This window comes from Lepidothrix coronata, unplaced genomic scaffold (assembly GCF_001604755.1).
Source record: "Lepidothrix coronata isolate B3197 unplaced genomic scaffold, Lepidothrix_coronata-1.0 Scaffold20, whole genome shotgun sequence".
Taxonomy (NCBI): domain Eukaryota; kingdom Metazoa; phylum Chordata; class Aves; order Passeriformes; family Pipridae; genus Lepidothrix; species Lepidothrix coronata.
Window position 1 is genome coordinate 3,185,865 of NW_016690200.1, and position 19,476 is coordinate 3,205,340.

The 19,476-nt window shown below is 41.2% G+C and overlaps 1 protein-coding gene across 1 annotated transcript in view; it reads right to left on the bottom strand.

Annotated features, from left to right (window-relative positions):
• CDC123 (cell division cycle 123) overlaps positions 1-16,631 on the bottom strand; it is a 32,214-nt gene extending 15,583 nt beyond the window's left edge. The window contains exons 1-8 of the mRNA XM_017807772.1: positions 16,480-16,631; positions 14,405-14,476; positions 12,310-12,364; positions 11,502-11,534; positions 9,230-9,325; positions 8,413-8,519; positions 1,943-1,991; positions 256-331 (exon numbers count right to left, since the gene is read on the bottom strand). Of these exons, the coding sequence (XP_017663261.1) occupies positions 256-331; positions 1,943-1,991; positions 8,413-8,519; positions 9,230-9,325; positions 11,502-11,534; positions 12,310-12,364; positions 14,405-14,476; positions 16,480-16,553 (562 nt within the window). The 5' untranslated portion in view covers positions 16,554-16,631. The remainder of the gene's footprint in view (positions 1-255; positions 332-1,942; positions 1,992-8,412; positions 8,520-9,229; positions 9,326-11,501; positions 11,535-12,309; positions 12,365-14,404; positions 14,477-16,479) is intronic.
• Positions 16,632-19,476: the final 2,845 nt, after the last annotated feature.

The following is a 19,476-nucleotide window of genomic DNA, read 5'->3' on the forward strand; positions in this document are numbered from 1 at the left end:
GGTGAAGTTTCTGAATTAACAATTAAATTAAGAATATTCTCCCTGTAATGGTGAGCACGCTGTGCTGTCAGGCTTTCAAATACAATGGATAGAGAAATGCAGCATGCCACATTTTAAATTACAGAAAGAAGAAACCATTCATTTCAGAAATGAGGTGTGACAAGCAAGATCTGTCTTCAGATTTAGCTCTCATTCAAGGAATCAGAGAAACTACTCAGAACTTCATCTAATAGATTTGTCTAAGAACATCCTTACCTAAAAGCTTGTTTTCCTTGACAAAACACCTGAATTCTGCACCAGGGATTAGTTCACACCATTTGCGAAGAACAAGCTGCAGAGGGAAAGCAAATGACAAAATATTGTCTCAGAAAGGTAGCAGGTAACTTTTTGTCAACAGATCAACATCTACAGTTCTGCTGTAGTGGTAAGATGACCTATGATACAAGAAAGCAAAACAACCTTAACCTGCAGTTCACATAACCATTTCAGCAAATACTTCCAAGCAATTAGACTTAATATCTGTTTCAGAGAATCACAGGATCCTTTCAGTTAGAAGGCACCTCTAAATACCACGTAGTCCAAACTAGTTTAAAGCAGAAAGATTCAGACTGCACATAAGAAATGTCTTCACCATGAGGACTGTCAAGCATTGGAACAGCTCCCTCACGGAGGTTGTGCAGCCTCCACCCACTGAGCTTTTCAGACCAGATCTGATAAAATGCCAAGCAAGCCAATTTGAACTCTTACCTGGCTTTGAGCATGAGAATGAACTAGAGACCTCCTGAGGCCCTTTCCCACCCTAATTATCTTATGCTCTTCTACAGCATTTATAACTGTGAAATCGTTTATGAATCGACTTCCAAGTTACATTAATGATAAAGCATGGAAAATAAAAACCCTGCTGTACAACACAACAAATCTGTCATGGAATTGGCACAAAGTTGCTCCCTAGTCAAAGGAGCTGATGAGCAGAATTAAATTTATCCAAATCAACCTCTATTCTGGTACACACCCAAGCAGAGTTCTGTGACGCCTTTGAAGGCGCAAACCAGTTAAAACAAGGACACGGGACAGAAATAGAAAGCAAACTATTATAGTCCACAGGACAGACTGCCTGGTAATTAAAGCATCTCTCTGGCACTTCCTCAAGTTTCTGCATTTCCTAAGCTGAAGTATTCAGAAGGATTCATTTTTTTGAAGGCCCCAGTTACTGCTCCTGGATACTGGAAACTCCCAACACCCATCAGCTGCAGCAGAAAACCTTCAGTAATCAGAGATGACATTCCTAACTACAGTGTAAACATGGAACTCTTTGTTCCAGCTTTCACATGTCCTGTATCTTTAAAGCAAACTAGATAGTGCTTTAAAAAAAAAAAAAAGGGTTCATTCACTTTTCAAAAGCCCTTTAAGCCCACAGGATGATGACAAATGTTATATTTACATAAAGACTATTATTAGAGAGATGACTAAATGTTACCATAAAAGCAGTAGCTCCACGCTAACAGTTTAAAGCATGTCTAGCTGAACATTTTAATCTGGTAACAAACATATGAAACAAGATATGACAGAACACCTCAGTTCAGGATGTCCCCAGCCAGTGCAGCGAGTTTCTCCCTCAGTAACCTCAGTGGGATGTTCACAAGCAGCACACCATCAAGAATTTATGACTTTCAGCTACTCAACTTGTCCTTCCTGTCAAAACCTGACAGACATGAGAGGAAATTGCAAGGAAGCTTCACAAGCCTGCACTTTAGCTCACCTGATCTGCAATTAAATGAACTACTTAGGACCTGCAGTGCTTAACCACACTCCCCCCTCACTGCACAAGCAACACCAATAAAACAAACACAACAAATTTTATGGACATGCACCCAGGCACAAATGGCACCCAGGCTGTGAGCATTTTGTTAAAATTATTTAGGAATCATGCAAAGAGTCCTACCTCATAGTTCAGGGAAGGATCAGGGGAATCATCAGTACAGTGAATAAACCTGGAAAAGCAAGGCACGGGCATCAAAATCTGCTTTACATGTAATATTTTAGCCACGGTGAGAAAAATAACCCCAAACTGTGAATCACAAAAACTACTGTTAAATTGTTTCCAACATGTAAAAACCAAGTAAAGGCAATACATCAATAACAAACCTCCTTCTCACAATTATCGGGGCGGGGGGGGGGGAAAAATCACCTCTTTTCTTCTACTGCAATTTAGAAGCACTTAAATCTGGACAGGGATGAGGCCAAAATGTGAGTGTTTATTCACTATTGATTTATTTCTATTTGAATCAATAGTGCTGCTCCTTTCCCTTTGCATTTTTATGTTGGCATAACTGAATTCTCAAAGAACCAGATAAACTTGAGCAATCTAATCCAGTTTCATTGCAGCATGTTTTCCCGAGTACTTTTAATGTTTAACTTCCCAAACCACACAACAGAGACACATCATCATGCCTTACAGCAGCTCATTTCCATGAATAAAGGATGCAAAACAGCACTGCTGCTCGGCACTTCTGATTCCACAGCACAGGATCTTTCTAAATTAAGAGCCTTAAGAAATACTCTTACAAATCTCTTGAGAGAGGGAATAAACAAAACTATTTCCATAACTGCAAGCAGATGTCAAGGTTTTGTCCCTTGTGAGTAGCTGACTCTGTGTGTCTCCTTTCAGGAACTATCAAGAATGGAGGCAGTTATAACCCAAGTCAACTTCCATGTGCCTTTTACAGCAAACCTTGCAAAAATTCTGTAACTTCCAAAGGGAATTTGCAGAAGAACATGCATTTTCCTTCCAATTCTACTCCCCGACCTTGGCAACAAACCCCTCAGACGCACAGAACTGTGCAAAGGGTCACTGCTGAGCAATAGTCCTAAAGGCAACATTTATACCATCTCCTCTTGGCAGTGAACTTCCCTGAGCAACCCAGAAGTCTCCCATGTCTCACATAAGCACTGTGTTTGTAAGACGTGGCTGCCCAGCCTTCGGTTTGAAGCGAAGCGCGACTGTAAGAGTTTGTTCTGTGAGCTGCCAGCAGAAATACACTTCACACGTTTTAGTTTAGACTTTAATATCCACAACACCCAGAAAAGTAGGGCAATAGCTTTCCAAAAGCTCCGTGATCAAACACATCATATATATCTGTAAGCCTGTGTAAACAGATAACAACCTTCAGCTCCAGTTAGGATTCCCCACAATTTAAGATCTGTCAAGGCAAGAGAAACAAACCCATGAGAATTCACGGTTTTGAGACTCAAAATTCCTCCATTACTAGAATATATGCCTGTCATGCTCAGGAAAATATCCCCCCCCCCAAAGCCAAAATAAACAATATATAAAAAGGCAGCTAAAGTCCAGCACATGGGGGTTTACAGTCTCTGCACACTAGGACCTGCATTGCCTCTCAGACTTTCATATCTGAGACTGGGATACCTCCAATGTGCTTCAGTCCTACAACACACAGTCTTTTCCAGCAGTCAAAAAACTCCTGCCTAATGAACAATCAAAATTATCCTCTAACTCAACCCTCAAACATTTTGGACAAGAGCTGTGTGGGGAAGTTAGAACATTAAATCCTCGGGTGCCACCCCAGGCCCCACAGACTGCTGTAGAATCAAGCAAACAGGCAAAATTATGAGTACAGACAAAAACACTGCAAGATCCAGTAAGGGTACTTTTCTTGAGCCTCAATGACACAGGACTGAGTACAAATGAGGAAAAAATGGGAGAACACAGCGAAAGATAAAATAATGTTTTTGTAGTCTTATTTTTCCTTATAACTAGTATCACGAGGATTTGTCAACAAAAGGACATTACTACCACTCCTGTTTTGGGGGTAAATTTTGGGCAACTTGAGGTTGCAATTTTATAGATTTTACCAGTTTCTTGTAGCATTAATTGTTTAGACCCATCTGAACTCATCTATTACAGGTGGCCCTTTGATCTCCAGAGGCGAAAGACTTAGTGGGGTTTCTTTAACCCACATCCTACTTGGGTCTGGAGGTAGTTGAAAGAACAATCAGAAAGACTTCAGGAACTCCAAATTGAGACATATTTGTGCTGTATTTTCTGAAACCTCTGAAAACTGTCATTTTCAATACTATTAAGGGTGAAGGGGTCAAACTCTTTTGCTTATAGGCCTGTGCTGTGGTCAACAGCTTGTTTACAGATTTATACTTAGATGTCAAGAGCAGAAGGATCAAGGTCTCTTTACATACAGCAGCTGTATTTAAACTCCAAATGCATATTCTCCACCACAGGACACATGACACAAAGCCACTATGTAGTCAGTTCTCAACACTGAGAAAAGCAATTTCAAGAAAGTTTGCAAAATCCCCAGTACCTACCCTGCTAAGAAAGCCATGAACTCATTTGCAAATCACTGAGGGTATTCTGTGGATAATTAGGAACTATTATGAATATGATGAAAATTGTAAAATTTATTCTGTACCTGACACTTCCCTGCTATCATCTCATAGCTTATTTTAAAAGCTTAATTAAAAAAAGAAAAAAAATCAAAGGAGAAACTTCTAACAGCCTTTGAACTGTATCTTTATTCCTCGAATATTGAAACTTCCTGGAACTTTAAGGACTAAAAGATATAGGAAATTTAAGCACCATTCAAAAGAGGATCTTGTACCACACTGTAAATTGCTCAGAAGAACGGGGTGGGAGTAAAACCCCAAGAAAAAAAAAATCATCAAAGGCCTCATTTTCTACATCCTCTCATGTGTAACTGCCTTCCTTGAAACAGGTTATATTAAAGCCTAAGCCAACAGCTACTGTTCTGGCTAAAAGGTATTGGAGTGCCAAGGCACATCTTCATAATCCAACACTGCCTCCTATGTCCTGTTAGGAGAACACAGGCTGTTACTCCACATCTCAGAAAAACTTCATCATTTCTTTACCATTTAGAATTCAATATTGAAAACCCCTCTTATAAACACCTAAATACATAAAAAATAGATCTCATGCTGACTGAATGTCATAAGTCAAAGGGCAATCCCTGCAAAAGAAGTTCTCTGCATTAGTTTGCTTTTCAACAAGGCTAAACTTACAAGACTTTTTATTTCACCTCTATGGTTGTAATTATTAAACAACTGGAAAAATAAGAACACTTTAGCATTTAAATCATCCTGTAGAACAGGGACAATCTCTGGAAAAAATTTTAAGGTTTATTAATGAGCATGATATCAATCTTATAATTGAAGGGGCATTATCAGATCATTAGAAATATTGCTAATTTCTACCGGTCTCAAGGTGGGCAATCACTCATGTTTTAACAAAACATAGTCCACCCATTCTAACAGTAAGGAAGAAAACTGTGCTCTAAACCAAAACACCCATCAAGGCTTTAAAGGGATTTTTGCTGAAAAGAGGAGTTTTAATCCCTCAACAGAAAACCCAGTTAGAAAGGGATTTTTTATTAATCACAGATCCACAACACTATGTTTCTGAAAGTCCACATTAAAACCTGAGAAGTTAAGGATCACACCACCCACAAGGTTTTTTGTGAACACAGCTAAGTAAAACACAATGCTGACTTTAAAGCAGAAACAACATCAACTACATTAATGAGTGCATTACTCTGAAGTCTTCGTTAATTTATACAAAATGAACAAGCAGGAAAGTTAACTCATTAGTCTGAACTTTTCAACCAAAGTGTCAACATCATGAGAGAATCCAAACATTTAAAACAGGCAAAGCTTATCTGGTCATACTCAGTACATCTGCATAAAGACCATAATTTTTAATGGTTTGTATTGAAGTGTTGCACGGCTGAAGTTTTCTCAGAACTCGAGATGGTTGAGAATCACAGCAGGGGCAGTTCCCTGACCTGAACAATGGACAGATTGACAGCAGGAAAGCAAACAGGAAATGGGAGAGGAAGGAGGAGGCAAGGAAAGCAGTTTGCCTTAAGTCTCACATCACTGGCTTAAAATTTCTGGATTAAAAAACAAATCTACAAATTGCCAGTGGAAAATGTTTACCATATCATGACCCATGAAGCAGATTTTAAAGTTCATACAACTGAACAGAAAACAAAACAACAACAACAAAAAGGGTATACAGCATTTCAGTTGTTACTTATGCAAGGCAAGAAACTTTTAGACCATGCTGAGTATTAATGAAAGAAGCAGAAACAAAATGCATTTATCCTCCCTCCAAGTTGCCCTTCCAAGAGATTTGGATGTATTATGTATGCAATTTTCATTTGTTCAGCACTTCAGGTTCTTATGCCAGCTATATTTTTAATTTCTGCTTGCTAAGGACTAGGAAACTGGCAGCTAATCAATAGTATAATTAAGGAAGACCACTGTTCTGATTTAGCAATAATCATTCCACTGTTTGGGGACATTTTGTACCAATAACTTAGTAATTTAGAAATACCATGCACAGACTGGACAATAAGACATGCTTTGATCACGTACAAAATATTCATAAAATATAAGATACACAGAGATCAAAATGATTTCCCACAATCATGTCACAACCTTTACTTACTGACCACCCACTAGCCAAGCTGTGCTGTCTGGTGGGGTGTGTGGTCTTATCAGCCTGGACAAGGATCTCTAAATGGATTGAGCCCCTGCAATTTGAGGTGTTGCCTTTCTGCTGGAGGTTATTCTCCCACAGCAGGATCAGTAGAAGGGACTGTGCCTGTTCCAGGCTGCTCAGGCACTTCTGCTCTTAGTCTGGTGTGAACTTCAGGTGAAATCACTGATGGTTCAAGGTAACACCCACGCTGTGAACTCTTACACCACAGGAACTAGAATGTCTTCACTGCCTCTACCACCAGGTCCATGCTGGCTGCAGAGGGCAAGGTGAACAGCTCAGGCACTTACACCTGATTGGAGATAAAACCTGACAGAAAATGCACTGATTTCAGTGTCAGTGAAGGTGGTCGGATCAGTTCATTCTGCCACACAGATGAACACACACAGAGTTGCCACATCTTCAGGTGAGACTTGCTAAACACTTGGTTGCCTCTCAAACTCCCTAGGAAGTGGTTAACCAAACAGGAATTCTGCAAGGAGCTCAGGATACTTTTTGCTGAACCTCTTTATACATGAGGATAGCAGAATACAAAACCCATATTATTTAACATTCACGAAAGGTTGATACAAAGGGTACAGTTCTTTGCAGATGCACAAAACTCAGTCCTGAAAGCCATGACAGCAAAGGAGACATTAAATTTTAGCACTCAGCCCTCTGAGAAAGCCATCCCCCAAGACAGTCCACTTCTCCTTAGAGGAACACCACGAAAAGCAGCTCCTTGGTGAGGCATCAAAGTCTTCTGAGAACCACTATTTACTCACCTCTGAAATGTAAACTATAGATTTCTCATCTCCTCATCTCTTTCATTCCCTACAATCCCAGAATCATAAATTCTCAATCTCATAACTGGTTCCCAAGCCCAGCACACTTTTCAAACTGTCTTCTCACTCCAGCATCTTCTCCCCTCCTCCTCAGTCTCTTCTCCTGCACCTCACAATGTTGCAGGTTAGACATGACATAAAACCCAACACCAGAATTGGCCTGGCAACCTCACCAGCACTCCATAAATGCAGAGGTAAGGATGAGATGCTGCAACCTATCTCTTCTTGGTTTTATATGTATCAACAAACTGGGGGAAGAGAGTTGCAGGAATAAAAAAGAAGGCACGGCACTAATGCAACTGGTTTCACACTTTAAAAAAGAAAATTTCTGTCGAGTCATAAACCACTTGACATGGGACTCTTACTCTTGGTAACCCTCCATAAAGCAGCTAGAGCAAGGATTCTGCACTTGACTGAGTCTCCTAGATATTGCAGCAATACAAATAAGCATTGACTAACTACTGAAAAACAAGCTCTCAGATACCAAGCCATGGATTTCCCCTTTTCTTTGAAATTCTGCTTGTCTGAAAAAAAAATAGTAATCATAGTAACAGGAGTATTAAACTCCAGTAATTTCATTTTCTCTCAGAAAAATGCTGTATTTTAGAAATGAGTGGCATAAATCAATCAGATGCAGGTACTACAGGAGGAAACTAATCCTATACAATTAAGTGCTCTTTTCATGTGAGCAGATAAAAATACACTCTAAGCACATCATATTTGTAATTTTATCTGTAACTGTTATCCTTAGTCACAGTTCCTGGAATGCATTTGTTCCAAGAGGTATAAGAATTTGGGTTCATAATGAGCTCTGGAAATATGTTAGCAGAAGTCTCAGGCCTCTTCCAGGCAGCCACACAAACCTCAATAGCTTTAAAATTTGAAAGGGACGTGGTAATCACTTGCTGTGGAAAGCAACTCAATAAAAATGGTTTTAGCCCACAATGTCATTTTGCATGTGCTACTTTATCATCTCCCTGGTTTGCCTTTGTTTTTTTGGCTGGGTACAAATAATTTTGTCACAAGGAATGTACTCACGGCTGAGTGAGGTCACGAGTAATGAAGTCTGAACTCTTGAAGAGGAGGAAGATGTCACTGAGAGCTTTGCATTTCAGAGAGCTGTTCATTGCTATCCAGTAGGCATCCTAAACAAAGAAGGAGATCATCCAAAAATGCACCTTCATGAGCAGGAAGGAATGCAGTTGAAGATGTATCTGAATATTACACAACATTTGAAATACACACAGAAAATCGGTTTTTTATTTTGAGGAAAATTTCATTAGCTGTTAAAAGAGACACAATAGTTATTGTTTTTCCTAGAGATACCATGTTGAAAGCAGAGCAAATCTATTTTAAAAACTAAGTTTTTGCCTTACTGCTTCCAGGACCTTTCCTGGAATGCCTGATTGAACAGTGTCTCTTGAGAATACGACACAACAACATTTGGGGGAACTCACCCCTACGGTATAGTTTGAGTACCTAAAAATAACTAGAGGGAAGTTTATTGTCTTTTTAAAAAATGTGGGATTTTTCATCTTCACCCAGGCAGTTTTCAACCAGTATCCTGAATAAGAAGAGCCTGATCATCACAGTGTTATCTGTGATCAGGATACAGAGTTTAATGTAAGAAAGTCAGTGCTGCCTTGCATCAGCCTCAGCAAATATGCACCACCACCACCTGGTCCTAATCCACCAGAACAGTTTGCTGTATCACACTCCACTGGTATCTTGTCTATCACTTCTTCCTTTCTCAGAACCACTGGTCTCTTCTTCTTTCCAATGCATTGAGATAAAACAAACAAACAAAAAAATCCACATAACATCTGTTACAACTTTTGGGAGTCAGCATTCTTACCCTTGGAGCACTCCAGTTAAGTTTAGGAAAAACACTTCCACCCAAGGAACTTATTGCTTCCTCAACTTTAGATGTGAACTCAGGGAATTCTGGTGCCTGAACAAAGAAAAACAACAAAAATATTCATTTCAACACATTTAATAGTGAAGTGTAGCCATCTTCTGAACACCATTAGAAATACATACTGCAGAAGAAATAAACATGTCCAAAATCAGTATGAACCCCATAAAAAATAATGTCCTTGTGGAAATAAATTATTTAATAAACAAATCTGACATTCTTTCAATCAGAAAAAACTGAAAATGTTTCCAGTTCTGACTCTCATCACTAACAAGTACCAGGAACTTCAGGAGAAAACCTGAAACTTTGTACCATATATCAAGATATCTGCAACAGCAAACAAATGTCAAAAAAAACCAAACCTTAATTACTTACCTGTTGTTTTATACTTAATGGTAGATTATTGTATACAAATAAGGCCCAATAATATTTAGACTTAAAAATTTATTTGAGAATTAAGCATCTCTATCAACTCACAGGCAATTTGAGTAACAGCTCCTCATTTGAGCTTTAGTTTTACAAACCCTTGTTTTATATAAAGTAATACCTTAACTAATCAGCTCTTAAATTGGGCCTTAAAATAGCTCCTTAACGATATATTGACTAAAAATAGAGGACACACTGCAAAGGTTGGACTAGAAAACCTTGCCTTGTAAAGAACACTGAAAACATAAGATGAGGGGGACAATTCCTCAGGATGCTCTAAACTCCACTCAGAATGTGGTGCTATAGAGGAAAAAGCCAGGTTGCTGACCTTCAAAATAATATGGAAGGATTTCAAGCATATATCAGAGATTTTTCATGTGATAAGATTTATAGCAAGAATACTGCCTGAGTACTTTTAAACTCAACTCAAAGATAACTTCTAGGCTAAAGCTAATTGATGTCTCTAAATCAAAAAAGCCCTCACAGTCACACAAATGATCAAAAAACCTCATGCATTTTGGCATCCCCTTACTGCAGCCTCCCCAAATGCAAACACTTAAAAAACCCTCTCACATTTTAGTGCAATGACCTGGACTGAACTTCAAATATTCTGAACCTTTCCTTGGTACATTACCTAGTCTCCCTGGGAAACTACACTTGGAAAACTGAAAAAAAAAGTGCTTCTCTTATTTTTCATTATCTTTAGAGCTTCAGTCAAGTCTACAAATTGTTCCTGCAAGAAGTAAAACTCTTCATCCACTGCATTCTGATCCAATCTCCTCTTGTTTTGGCAGGAATCAGAAGTCCTACTATATAGGTGGTATCACACACTAAGCCTTCCTAGGGAAATGTTACCATTGTGTCATTTGATTAACACAAGGGAATAAATATACCCACGAGAGGAAAGTTCTATGACTGCACAAACAATCCAGATTCTAACATTTCCTAAATTTTGAATGCCTGACATCAATATTAATGCAAGTTACTTTAAACACAGTACTTTCCATAATCCTGTATTCTAATTCTTCTTCAGAGTATAGAAGGGGCAAGGGAGACAAGTTCTACCTGACGACTCAAGTGGGTCATCAAATCAGAAAAACCAAATCAGAAAAATCCCACCTTTTTATACTGCACCTAATCCAAGGTGATCAATCCCACCCATGAACATTAGGGAGCTAAAGGGCTGAAGTCACAGTACTGATGGCAGAGAAGTGCCATGAGTCTACTAACTCTGGCAGTGACAGGGCAACAGCAAGTTTCAAAAAAAATGCAAAAAAAAGATCAAGGAAGCCTGGTTTGCATCCATCCTGATCCTGATTCTATGCCAGGCACCGTGCAAGGAGACCATAAAGACAGGAAAAATAAAAAAAAAATTATAGGAATAAATGTACTTAGGAGGAAATAATGGCACATTCAGAGAAGAGCTGTGAAAATTGAGCTGCAGGGGCTTCATTTCTTCTGCATCCAGCCTGATTAAATAATTGGGAGATACTCAAAGTGGGGAAAATGAAAGCCAGCTATATTTAGAGCTGCACTTCAGTTCATTTCCTATAGTCTAACAAGTGTGTGATTGTTGGGGATGAAGAAAAGCGTTTTATTTTTAGTCAAATTAAGCCAGCAAAAGTTTTTTGAAGTTACAGACACATACACTGCCATCCATCCAAAATGGTCTGAGAAATGTCAAACACAGCAAGAGATATGTCTGACCAGCAACAAGTTTCGTATCTCAAGGCTGCAAAAAGGAAAACTGCTGAGAAACCCACGTTAGGCTTTTATAGGACCTTACCTTAAGTGTTGTAGTGTTCTCATCATCTGACCACTGTTAAAAACAAATCAAAGGTTACTGGATTCCTGAGGCATCTTTTATAACTTATGAGATGATCAGGATTCATACAGCTCCTACAACACACAGATCAAATCACCACCCCAGAGAGCATAACATCACCATCTTCTGATTATTTTGGCTGTAAATTAAGACAGGAGAAGTACTGTGTATTCAGCAGAAGTGTTATTCTAAAAGCATGGAAAAAAGACACCTATATATTTTAATTGTGATTTATACCACAAACTTGGGACATTTCAAAACTCAGTCTTCCCTGTCTGAAGCTTGTCTCCAGCACTTCCATCCTTAGACCCATGACCCATTAGTTTCACTTCTATTTCTTTTTCATCGTTCTTCTGTCACCTTGTAATTACAACATCTTTCACTGTTTTTCTTCTAAAATGTTCTTCTGACCTATTATGGCCTCAGAAACTTTCACTGGGTCCTGAAGTAACTCCTCCAAATGTATTCCTAATTTCTCAGGGAATGAAACAGCACTAAGTTCAATTCCAACATCCTTCAGAATTCCCTACTCATTATTACAAATACAATTATCAAGAAATAAAAAAAGTCTTCTGTGACAGAGCACAGAAACATTTTAAACCCTCCCTGATGTCATAGCATAAATAATGATGTTTCCATGTTTTTCAGGGCAACTACCACATGATTATTATTTCTGTGAAGAACTCTCCTCACCTACAATTATGCAGAAAAGGTTATACATTCGTATTTTTCTCGAGAGACTTGACATTAAGCTGCATTTTACACTGACCTGTATTTCCTCTGTGTCATCACTCCCCTCCTGAGCATGACTTGGTGGATCCTCTCTGAAACAAAAAATTAACAGGAAAAAAAAATTAAGCACTGGAGTTTGACTTGACCATATCCATTTTATTTCCACAGCATTTCCAGCTGTTGATCTCCAAATGTTTCCATAAGAAGAATAAACCTCAAAACCCCTGGCAGAGAAAAAATCAGAGCAAGTATAGAAAATTAAAGCCTGAACACCCTGCATTAGGCTGGGGCCCTCCCATAAACACTTTGCTTCTTTCATATTAGCAGATCATTTTTTCTTCTAAAAACACCCTAATCAAAGCTTTTCAACACCCTATTTATTAATGATTCTTTTCCAGGTTTACTGTACTCTGACAGAAGCACAAATTAAACTTTTTTTCTAACAAGTTTAGTTCAAATTATGCTTTGCCTCCATACTCCTTTTCCAATTAAAAATCCGTAAAACCTGAGTTCCAGATGTTGACCTGTACATTTCTGATTCTGAGAAGAAAATGTCCTCATACTCTGCACACAGAAAAGAAAGTCCTATGGAAAGTGGATAAACAGCCATTAGTTTCTTCCTGAAAAGTTCCTTTTCCCACAAAGGTGAGATCTGTTGTAAACACTAAAATATATGTGAGAAAGCACCTGACTGCAAATATTCCCTTGAAGCTTTGGGTGACTTTTGAAGTTCTTTAGCCAATATAACTGTGATCCTAAAGGATCTTAAAGGAGCTCTTGAAGACTTATTCCCATTAAACCAGGGTAGGATCAAATGTGTGTCCCTGCCAAAAGTCAACTCTAACAAGATCAGTCTCTGCAGTCCCTCTGTGCAGTTCCATAAGGATTAAACTATCAGTCCAGTTTTTGAGATCTAGAGGTCAAATATTGGTTTACTGAACATCAGGAGTGATCTTGGCCTTGACTGCAAGAAGATCACACTCACTTCTAGGCAAGCAAGTTGAATTCAGATTAAAAATGACTTCCAAAAGGGATTTTAAACTGGAAACATCTTAAATTTATAATTTAAGTCAATCATACAGCTGCCCATTATTCCATTAAGACAGCAGAAATTGTTTGTACAGCACAACTGTAAAGTCAAACCCTCAATTTCAGCTTTTCTGAAGGCTCATTAAAATAAGCAGCTGCTGCTAAGTTGCACAATTCTACATGAGCAGGTGACAATACAACTTCTTATCCAAAATGGTTTAAAAAACAATTCTAATTTCCTTGATTCCCTTTAATAAAAAAGAATTTAAAAAATTAAAAAAGACCTTTCCTCTTTACAAGGTGTTCAAACAGCTTCAGTTTTAAATAAATTGATAGCTGATAAATCAGACACAGCTCTGATTTCGCTCACAGCCTGACTGGTTGGTCTGTGAGAGACGAATTACCAGTCAGGGAATTCTGGAGTGTGGACTGATTTCTCTGTTTGATCATTAACAAGATGCATGCAACAACCATTGCACAAGGAAGCCAAAAGCAGAAAACAAAGAGCAAGGCCTAGTTTCACAACAACTTTTTCTTCCATCTATCCACCTCATTCTTCTCCATCCAAAATCTTGGCACGGGTATACACACAACACATTCAGCCATATCACAGGCATGGACTGTATGTGTGCAAATGCTTATATGAAATCTTCGGATTACTGAGTTTGTGTGCAGCTTATTTTATTGAGAATTAAACTCAGGTAATGTCACTTCACCCCTGGATAGGGCAGCTGGCACAGGGATGGCGTGGGACAGGTCGAGCCTCCAAACTGACCTGACCAGATCCAAGCAAGCAAAGACAAACCAGCAGCTGAGCACCCCAGGGCCTGGGACACTCTGCGAGGAAAGGTGGGAAAAAATGAAAGGACTGTCTCCACTTGGTCGAGAATGAATTTTATTACATGGATTTTAGAATCTGCTTCAGCAAACCAAGTTTCACTATCAACAGTCAGCCCATTCCCAAGCTCATACAGTATGAGGTTTACTGCAGCCAGACTGGACAAATTTAAAAAACCTCATTATGCAAAATACAATGTGTGTATGCAACACAGTGCTGTGAGCATGAAATGGCAAAATGTAAAACGTAAAACATTTTTCTTTACCTTCCGGAAACCACGAGTGTTCCATCATCCAGCAAATATTCTTTCACGTTGTCTGGCAGGGGAAGTATAACACTGGAAGAAAACATGAAAATTTCTTTAATACTTTATTATTAATATTACTTGTTATAATAAAAAACTAGTTGAACAAAAGAATTTGTTTTTTTTTAACAGCACTTTTTTTTTTTCAATAACACTATGTTTTATCCTCTAACACTATGAAAAAACAATTCTCTTTCTCCCCTCTTATCCCTTACCCAAAGGGCAATGCCAATTTTCCCTCCAGGGAAGTACAGGACAAAGAGACAAAAGTTAGAGATGAAATTCATAAAAATGCCCCACTCCTTCAAAGCTCTAAGAAATTTAAAGTAAGTGTGTGGCCTGTGAAGAGACAACATGTTGCTCAAACTAAAGGTTTCCCTTCTGAGATCCAAACCAAAATTAGCCCATACCATCCTAATGCTCCAAAAATGCAGGACTGTCATTAAACTGACCAAAAACAAGCCTGTGCTAACCTTAAAAAACATAGAAGACCAAATACTTTGATTATTAAAAGCCTGATGTCAGCACTTTTTGATCCCACAGGGCAGCTACCTCAAGCTTGACTTTCCTGAGTTACTGGTAGTTCTTGTAACCATCCTGTGACCTGCAGCAGCACCTCAGAAACTGTGGAATTCCCTACGGCTTCCAGAAATACTCAGAAACACAAAGTCAGCCACTTGGTTTGGATCTATTCAGACACAACTTCTTCCAGGAGGAACAGCAGTGTGGATAGTTGGATGTGGATACTGGGAACAGTAAGGCCATCAGCTGGTGCTCAGCATGGAATCCCACCAGGAGAGCAGGGAGTACAGGGTTTCTGGTGTGCCCCAGGGCTGCCCAAAACACCCCCTCAGGGTGTAGGGACAAGACCCCAGCTCTGGGGACTCCAGCTGATGGGTTGATCAAGCCTTCCCCACCTCCATCCCATATCTGCCCTGAATGGGTCCCCTCTGTTTCACCCAAACCTGTTCCAACAGAAGCCCATTTCCAACCCAGCCCAGCCCCACAGAATCACAGGTCAGGCTGGAACAGATCACAGTGGGTCGTCTGGATCCAACCTCCCTGCTCAAGCGGGATCATCTTAAGAGCACATGGCGCAGGATTGTGTCCAGACAGTTCTGGAATATCTCCAGTGAGGGAGACTCCACACCCTCTCCGGGAAATCTGTTGTACAGCACAAATCACAGTGCTCTTCCTGCATGGGAAAGAAGTTCTGCCTCATATTCAGTTGGAACTTTCTGGGCATCAGTTTCTGCCCATTCCCTCTTGTCCTACTGCTGGGCAACACTGAGGAGAGCCTGGTTCATCCTCTGACACCCTCCTTTAGATGTTTATACACATTAATGAGGTCCCCTCTCAGTCCTTACAGTACATGAAGGAACAGATAGGGCAAGACTATTTACAAGAGCATGTAGTGACTGGACAAGGGGGAATGGGTTCAAATTGAAACAGAGTAGGTTTAGATTAGATTAGGTTAGGTTTAGATTTAGTTTAGGTTAGATATCGGGAGATAGGAGGGTGGTGGGGCACCGGTAGAGGTTGTGCAGGGAAACTGTGGATGCCCCATCCCTCAAGTGTCCAAGCCCAGGCTGGACAGAGCTTGGCGCAACCTGGTCCAGTGGAAGGTGCCCCTGCCCAAGGCAGGGGGGTTGGAACGAGATGATCTTTAAGGTCTCTTCCAGCCCAGACCATTCAGTGCTTCTCGAGGCTGAACAGGCCCAGCTTCTCCCGCAGCCTTTCCTCGTAAGAGACAATTCCCTTCATCATCATCCCTCCAGCCCCTTCATCACCCTCACTCCCCTCCTGGACCCGCCCCAGGAGCTCAGCGTCTCTCTCGCACTGAGGAGCCCAGAACTGGACACGGCACCCAAGGAGACCCTCACCAGGGCTGAACGGAGGGGCAGGACCACCTCCCTCTACCAACACTCCTCTACCAACACTCCTCTACCCGCTCCCACCCAGCCCCACACACCGCCCACCCTCACCCCACACCACTCCCCTACACCCCGCCTCCCCCAGCCCCGCACCGCCCTCACCTGCGGATGGTGACGGCCTTGAAGAGCGGGTACCACACGGAGAACTGGCAGTGCACCACCTGCTCCTTCTTCATTCTCCTCCTCCTCCTCCGCCTCCTGCCCCTCAGCGCGGCCGCTCCCGGAAGCTCCGGCTCGGCCCGGAACCTCCCGCGCAGCTCCGGGCGCCGCCCGGCGCCATCGCGGGCGCACCGGCCCCGCCCCCGCCGCCTCAGCGCTGCCGGCGGAGCCGCCGCTGCTCCCGCGGTGCCGCTCTCCGCTGCCCTGCCCCGAGCCGCCGAATAGCTGAGTAACGTGTCGCTGTTTTAGGTCCTGCTGTCGTCTCTGTGCCTGTCTGTCCCCCCGCATGGAGTTGTTTCGTGGAGTCATGGAGTGCAAACGGGTTGGAAGGGAACTTAAAAGATCTCGTTCCAAGGGCAGGGACACCTCCCGCTAGACCGGGTTGCTCAAGGCTTTATCCAGCCTGGCATTGAACATTGCCAGGGTTGGGGCATGCACAGCCTCCATGGGCAACCCGTGCCAGTGTCTCACCACCCTGATATCGAATTTCTTCCTAACGTCGAACCTAAATTTCCCCTGTTTGAGTTGGTACCCACTACTCCTTGTCCTGTCACTACAGTTCCTGATGGAGAGTCCCTCTCTGGCTTCCCTGTAGCCCCTTCAGGTACTGGAAGGTGCCCTGGGGTCTCCACACAACCTTCGCCCCTCCAGGCTGAACAGCCCCAATTCCTCAGCCTGTCTCCATAGGGCAGGTGCTCCAGTCCCCTTATCCCCTCCTCTGAACTTGCTCCAGCAGTTCCACGTCCTTCTTATGTTGGGGATGCCAGAGCTGAACGCAGCACTGCATGTGGGGTCTGACCAGAGCAGAGCAGAGAGGCAGAATCCCCTCCCTTGCCCTGCTGCTCCTTTTGTCACAGTCCAGGACACTTTGGCTCTCTGGGCTGCCAGCTTGCACTGCCAGCTCATGTTGAGTTTATCATCAACCACTCTTTCCTTTTGTTTTGTCCCAAGTCAGTAATAACTGAGTAATATGTTCTTTTTTAAGCCACGTGGTTCTGCTGTCGTCTCTGTGCCTGTGTGTCCCCTGCATGGCGTTGTTTCCATCCGGTATTTCCTCACACGCTCTCCCATCTGCTGTCTGGGGACGTCTCCCCCAGCCCTCACAGCTGTCTGGCAGTTCGATAACAACGTGGAGATACTGCTAACCCTCCTCTGCTCATGCGAGATAGTCCTTGTTGTTGCTGTTTGTCCTGCAGTTATTTTTTCATGTTTTACTTGGCACTGAGTGGGTCATGCGTGCTGCTAAATACTATGACAAAAATTAAGCATTTCCTCCCCCCATTTTCTCCCTCTCCCTTTTTCCCATCAACTTCCGCTAATTAATTAATTTTGTTTCTAGAATTCCTTTTTGTTTTAGCCACAAGTTTAAAGTGACTTGGGAGCTTTTAATGATGTTTGTCATCAGCACACATATATCAAAGTGCTGTTGGGTAAATTGTGCATAAAAGATTGCCAGTGTCCCTTTTGCAGGTTATTTATAAGAAAACCTGTATTTTGTTTTATCTTGAGCTTGCTTTAGGACATCATTGCTGAGCTTTCATTAAATCTGGTTGCTGCCAGCTGGGATGTGTGTTTGGATCAGAGAATGTCTTCTGAAAAGTGATTTAGAAAAGCTAATCCATATATGTAAGGGTTAATATTAAAGTACAGTTCTGACACTTTGGCTTCTCTCTTGAGCTGAGTCACAGGCCTCAGTTGGCTTAAGATTTTTACTCCTGGGAAGGATAATTTTTGAACTGCAGAATGACTGGCTGTTGACTTCAAAGAAAGCCACTCAATAAAGGAATAAGCAATGGGAATAAAGTTACACGTTTTATAAATGGCATGCCTTGTGCATGACTGAGTTTGACCCCAACATGAAATAAATGAAAGAAGTAGCATGATTTGCCAGCAAAAGCCTGTAACACTGTCCACAAAAATTGCTAGAGAAACCAGAATTGGGCCAAACATTTGTTTTTCCCCATAATTTATAGTTTGAGTGCTGTTGGTTCATGTTAAGGCAGCTGATAAATGTGAGCACTGTGACATATTCTTAAGACTGCATTGATAACTATTAAAAATGTATATTCTTAGAGCTCATGTAATCCTAAATGAGCCAGCCAGGTTCCCAGGCTGCTGTGTGAGCTGCCTTGTGTTTTTAATTCAAATGATTCAGTGGGAATTTTGTGATAGAAGAAGAACCTTCCTGTCAGAGGGCTGGAAGACAAGGTCTGTTCTGAAGCCAAACAGGGCTTTAGAAACCTAATGTTGTAGTGTTAAATTCAATTTTCAGTTGCAGCTAATTTTGTTCACGAACAAGAGGTGTTGCCACCCTTGACAGTATGACCAACGTGAGAAACCAGAACTGCAGCCCTTGTTTAACCACATGGCATTTCAGCTTCATAACAGCAACGACTCTCACTTCTTACAGCCAACTGAATTTGGAAAAAATTACTTTTTGGTGGAACTTTTAAAAATGTCACTATACATAGAATTACTGCACCCACTTGTGGAGGAGGCCCGAACTACAGAAGCTGAGACAGAGCAGTTTCCTCTCTCTTTGAGGTGTTCACCCGTTTTAGATTTTAGTGATAATTCAAACGACTGAAACTGTATATTTTTTGTTATTTTAAGTAGCAAGTCACCCTTGAATCTGTCAGCAGAGAGCAAGCTGTGTTGAAAAGCCATGAGATGAGGTTCTAGTATGTTTTTGTAACTGATGTAGGTGAGTATTTATCCTGTTGAACAAACCATTAGTGGGATTTGGGGAACAACTCTGGTAGTCCACGTTTGAGAGAGATACACTGATGCTTGTAAGGTTCTGCAGAAGGATTAGTGTGATCCATGGAACAGGATTTCCTGTGAGGGAGAAACTAAAAGAGGAAGATGTACTCAGTCCCATCCAAAAAAAAAACCACCTCAACAAGGATATGGTTCTCTATCTACTCCTCTGGTGTATTT